This window comes from Orycteropus afer, unplaced genomic scaffold (genome assembly GCF_000298275.1).
Source record: "Orycteropus afer afer isolate SDZICR_OR568_19922 unplaced genomic scaffold, OryAfe1.0 scaffold00093, whole genome shotgun sequence".
Lineage (NCBI taxonomy): Eukaryota > Metazoa > Chordata > Mammalia > Tubulidentata > Orycteropodidae > Orycteropus > Orycteropus afer.
In genome coordinates this window covers 6,261,462-6,267,461 of record NW_006921680.1, presented here as the reverse complement: position 1 = coordinate 6,267,461, position 6,000 = coordinate 6,261,462, and the positions used below count along the sequence as shown (strand labels likewise).

Here is a 6,000-nt window from a genome sequence, read left to right as displayed (position 1 = left end):
TGTGAGATTAGAGGAGGTCAGAACATGTGGCCTCCTTGCCGTTTTTACACTTATATTATCTATGTCCAGTGGTGCCTGGGCCAATGGAGGTGCTCAATAAGTGAAAATACCAAAGATCAGAAAACACAGAATTTGTTTGAAACTGAACTATTGAAACAGCACTGGAATGCTTGGGAAAAGACGTGTGAGCCTTCAGATGGCCCTAACATCACAAACGACTAACTGTGAATATGTAAAGACAACCAAATGCAATGTACTTCAACATTTCAAACAGTCATAAGTCATCATTTTGCTTTCATAAACCAGGTTAGTCCATGTGCTGTAAGTAGCTGCCTAAATATCATTAAGTGAGAGAAACAGAGGTAAGACACTTGCTGTCAGGTACAGTTTCCCATATTTCCCCTGCTCCTGGCTTGACTTTCTATGATGAAAATAACTCATTGAGGTTAGAAAATGATGAGGATCGTATATCACTGGCACAATATTTTGGTCTGTAGTAGGTACATCGTAAATACATGGTGAAAAAAGAATACATGAATAAGGAATCATCAGACTCTGATTAGTGGGAAGAGGGATGAACTCTGGGGGCCATATGTGAAGAGCAGTCTTGAGAGGGACACAACGAAATGGCAGGCTGAAAATAGGATACATGGGCCAAACTAATCAAAGATTCATTTTTGACTAAATTGCATTTACCTGAAATTCTGTGATTTAATTTTCAACTTGCTATATAAAACCAGCACTGATATTCTATGAAAGCAAAGTGCCACATACAAAATCACAGTGTGTCATGTGTGTGTGCATGTGTGTGAGTTGGCTTGTTGTTTAAGTGCCTTTACAAAAGAACTACATTATGGAAAATACATGGCGAATGTTTCATGTGTCAGCAGGCCTATTTCCCTGGAGGACAAACCTAAAGTGCTTCTTTTACAACATTCTAACAGAAATCTACAAATGAGAGTTAAAAAAGAGCACACATTTTTGCAAACAGGTTTTATTCTCCTGGAAAAAAACTTAAAATCATATATTTCTGCCCTGGGACTCAGTGGTCCTACGTAGAACTACATGAAAGAAAGGCAGTCATCGTCTAAAAAGGCATGTCACAAGAGTGACAAAAATAAATGTCAGGTTAAGTTTATAAAAATTCAATATTATCAACGTCTGATTTTTTTGTTGTTGTTGTTGTTCCACCAGTTCCTCAAAGCACATAGTGTAATTTTTTAACGTGAGCTAGATAGATACATTTTTTTCTCTGTATCTCACATTACTCTGTATTCTGATGTATCCTGTATACAATAACTTTGTATCTCGGCTTTGAAAAGAAGCTAAATAAATGAATAGGGTTCTCACACACATTGCTCTCCCTAGTTGGTGTGGAACATACTGCCTGTAGACTTCACTTTGTAAATACAAAGCAAAATATATTTCAAAGATTACATTTATATTCTAGGGAAACAATCATAAAATTTAAATCAGCACAAGAGGATAAAGGAGGTGAACATTTATATGAACTGAGAAACATTAGAAAAGAAAGTATACGTGGATTTTCATTCATGCTACAAAGCAATCTATGCATTTTAAAAAACTAACAGAGGCCGTGCTTAGTATAAAATGTTCAGTAATCCTGGTTGAAATTAGCAATTTAAATTTGTCAAATGAGGTTACAATGCAATATCAAATGCACAAATCACAGAGATTTGAATACTTCTATAGTACTCAAAAAATTCTATCAAAAGGCCATAGGTTAACAATAATAAATGTATGCTACATTATTATTATTAAAATATGTAATCTTTGATAATAATTTATTTGTTTTACAAATGCATTGGGGGTTAAAATTTTTCTATTCATCTGTGACAAACCATGAAATTCAATATTGCTCACCATGACCAATCCATGAAATTTGTCAACTTTGTTCCTGATTTTCACAGGGCCTTCCTCTTAGATGAAATGACCCATTGAACTGAGAGCATAGCAATTTTTTCATCTACGGTAAATCAGTTTAGTTTACTAGGATTTATTACGGGCCTCAGACCTTAGGTTTTTCATGATTACGAACCGGTATGTATATAATCTCAACCTTATGGCAATTCATCTCTCAGTTTCTTCCCATTTCTGAAAGAATTCTCCATTTGTAAAATTAGTTCTCTACCTCGCATTGCCAGAAGAAACAAAATATGCATTTTTCAACCATATCTCTTATATTAACGGGTTTGTTAAAAGTCAAGGAGTGGGTGAAAATTATAGGGAAATGGAAATGAAAGTTGTTAATTACGCTTAAAGTTCTAATACAAAAGTCTCAAAATTTACTGAAAATCAAGATTTTTATATCACCCTTCCTAGAATTTTAAAGAAAGGTATAATTTGCCTAATTTATCCTAAGAAATAAAAATACTATCTCAAATTTTTACTATCAAACTAAGCATGTACAATTATCGAGTCTTTCAAAATAAAGTGACAATTTTGGAGGAAGTTTTAACTATTATTGTATTCATGTTCTATTATAAGATCTTTTCTATAACATTACCAAGTTTGAAACAAATTAACCAGAAATCAAAAGTAGCTCAAAATTTGAAGATTTCCCCAAAGTTTATTTAACTAAATAAGGTATTTCAACATATTTTCAATGTAATTGTTCATTTCTATTTATACTTGTCATTACTAGCTCAAACATTAAAGTCTATTATTAAAACTGCAAAATTTTGGCAGATTAACTGATAGTGTGAGCCCATTAAGACTCCTACAGTTAGGACTATGTTTTAAAATTTATTTTCTATAAGAGCTAACTGCCTTATAAAAATTTATAACTAAAATATATTTTTAGAAAGCTAAAAAATCAGGCATAATTAACTTTTTCACAAAATATCAAGCAATGACTGAGATAACCAACTAGGAGATACAATTTGATCATTTAAACAGCTCAAAATGATTCTGATTATATTGAAGCCTTATCAACTGAATTAGATTGGCCAATAGAAATACAGTGCTTCTTTGAAGTCTAAACTACTTTAAGAATAAAATAAACCCTATTGGTTGCTGTTAGCTGTATAAAGACACCAATTCACAATATTAAAAATGCACTTCAAAAAAATTCTGCTTGGTACTTTACACACTTGAATAACCGGTATGAATATAACTTTGCTCAATCATATTATTTTATATATCATAATAGCAAAAAAGAAAGTATGTTTGATACTTACTTATATAATTCTGTTAATGGTGCAGTCAAAATGACTAACGTTGTAAACAGATTATTACAATGGGTGTGAACTTTAAAAATTTTATCATCTATATATTCATGAGGATTCAAAAGTTTCTGTACAGATGTACAGACTGACCACAACATGTTCTCAGTGCATATTAAAATTGTTGTGACATCAAGTCTATTGGAAAGAAAAAGAAGAAAATCATGTTAAATAAAATCATTTTCAGTTTGGCATATACATTTTCATCCATCTCTCTTATATTAATCATACGTAAGAATAGAAAGATTTGGTTAGATACCAGAGCTTCAGAGATCAAAGACAGAAAGCATCAAAGGCAGTTTCTGAATTTCCAGGTGTTAGAGAGCTCATAATGTGATTGTCTTTAGGGACAGTGAGGTCTGCAATAGTGAAGTGTGGAGTTATATATATACTTATATATATATATACGTGCGTGTGTGTGTGTATATATATGGCATTATCATGATTCTATTTAGGCTGTTCTTGTCCTTGAAATTATACTGAGCAAAAGAGAAGGTAGATTTTTTTTAAAAATGGTATTATCCACACACATGTGGAAGGTAAATATTTGTTAGCAAAACAAATCTTACCAAGTGTAAGCTCTCAAAACAACATCATGAGTTTAGGTAGCATGTTCTCCCAGCAAGTGGTAGATAAGAAATGACACCAGGAGTGCAAATGAAAAAATTTTCTGAAAAGTTTCAGAAATTTCTCATGTTAATTAAATCTGTGGAAAATATGCTATATTATTTATCTTACTCATAGAATCATTTGTTTTTTGTATCTATCTTCCTTGAGTTTTATGACTCACCAAAACACCTGTTTAAAGATTACTTTGGAATAGGACTAAACTGTACTAATCTCAGTTAATTTCTTTTCTTCTTTTTTTTTTTTAAATTCAGAGTTGAAGAAATAAAAGATGATAATTTTAGAGCAAAAGTAAAATAACTGAGGATATTTTAAAATAACATTTTAGCCTCAAAGTTATTATATATATATTACACATATATTACATATGTTTATAGGTACATATGAGTCGGGGTTGACTTGATGGCACATAACAACAACATATATAAGTAATAAAATATAGATTTTACATAACTCTAGCTATGTGACAGTTGCAATCCAGACAGCACAGACTATGGAACGACTAAAAGTATCAATAATCGCTTTTATTTCATTGTAGTTTGCATCCATTTATTCTAAGTGCTAATGAAACAATTACTAATCCAAAATACATGTATACACAAATAGATAACTGATTTCCACAACGATAGTGATTTAGGATTAACTCTTATATAAAAATATTTATTTATTTTACTTAGAAAAACTAGAAGAAACAACTCTAGCTTTCTATGGCATTTTTATGAAACCACCCAGAAAATAAAAACCAAAAGTCTCTATAGCACAGCTTATTAATTAAATATACTACCTATTTCATAAGCTAACAATAAATCTGATTTCATAAATATCTCATAATGACTTGCCACCCCATAGTCAAAAGTGATTTACTCAACATAAGGAAAAGAATGAAGGTATTATTTGCTCTCAAAAAGTATTTTCCATTTATTCTTCAGAGTTCAATTTGAAAAAAAAAAAAAAAAACTTTGTTCAGTAATTCAAAACAGCTTGTGTGAAATACCATATTTATGAAACACCGTAGCAGGACCTAAACGCCCTTCAAATTGCGACATGTTATACAGGAACGTGATCAGGAAATGATCCCTACTGCCTTAAAAAAAAAAAAAAAAAAAAACCTCTGATGTCTGTAAGTTGCTCCTAAAATACATGCACAAAAACATTTTTATATCTAAAGATGTGTCTTAATCACATTAGATGCAATACATATAAAACCAAAGCCATTTCTTCATAGAGACCGTTGTCGTCACGTAATCACATTTTGGTAAACGTCACTGCCTAGTCATAGAATTCTACTATAATTCAGCCTCTGATTTAATACCCAGTGACTGTTGCTCCTCCTCTTCTGGGATTTCACATTTGTTGAGCTGACTTTTAGATGTATATTATGAGAAGGAAGGGGAAAAAATAAAAGAAAAAAGGTATGAAAATATATTAAGTAGAAAAATGATTAGACAAAGTAGTTTCCTTAATGAAGATAAACTACTATATTTAAGGTTTAATAAAAAATCCAAAAACTAAAAGCCCCTGGTTGCCTAGAAGCTCAAATTGGCCTTTCTATTACAACACAGCTGGTTTTTCCCCATTTCACTACCTTAACTTTCTCTCCTTATCTTATTAACCTTTGTGAGTGTATGTCTTATATTGCAAGACATCTCAAAACACTTTTAGAAGCAAATGGGATCTATGTAAAATTTTAAAAAGAAAAAAAAGAGCAAAGTTATTTTGCTTCAATTTCTATATTTCCACTTCAATATCTCAGGAGAAATGAAAATTATTTCCTTTCAGATGTTAGAAACATGTTACATACAAGGAGTTATGTCATGAGATTCAGAATTACATTCTGCATTATACCAACTAATGAAAATATTTCTTGAAAAGCAATGAGTTTCATACTTCCAGTTACCTTATTTGTGGAGTTCTTTTATAACTGGGATGGGCCTGAGCATATCTGGAGGCCAGTAGACCCAGGGATTTCTCTAGTACTTCTGCTAGAATTTCCTGGGCTAATTTAGGAGGCAGAATGGTCCAGAGATCGTGATGAAGAGCCCAGCAGAAATAATGCCACATCTGGAGCGAGAAGGAGCATCGTTCCCCCTGGCAAAACCACCACACATTAAACAATAGAATCACATCT

The 6,000-nt window shown here is 31.8% G+C and overlaps 1 protein-coding gene across 1 annotated transcript in view; it reads right to left on the bottom strand.

Moving 5' to 3' along the window:
- Nucleotides 1-6,000, bottom strand: part of KIAA0825 (KIAA0825 ortholog) — a 653,154-nt gene that overhangs the window by 499,615 nt on the left and 147,539 nt on the right. Inside the window, exons 9-10 of the mRNA XM_042781175.1 lie at nucleotides 5,770-5,960; nucleotides 3,201-3,383 (exon numbers count right to left, since the gene is read on the bottom strand). Of these exons, the coding sequence (XP_042637109.1) occupies nucleotides 3,201-3,383; nucleotides 5,770-5,960 (374 nt within the window). The remainder of the gene's footprint in view (nucleotides 1-3,200; nucleotides 3,384-5,769; nucleotides 5,961-6,000) is intronic.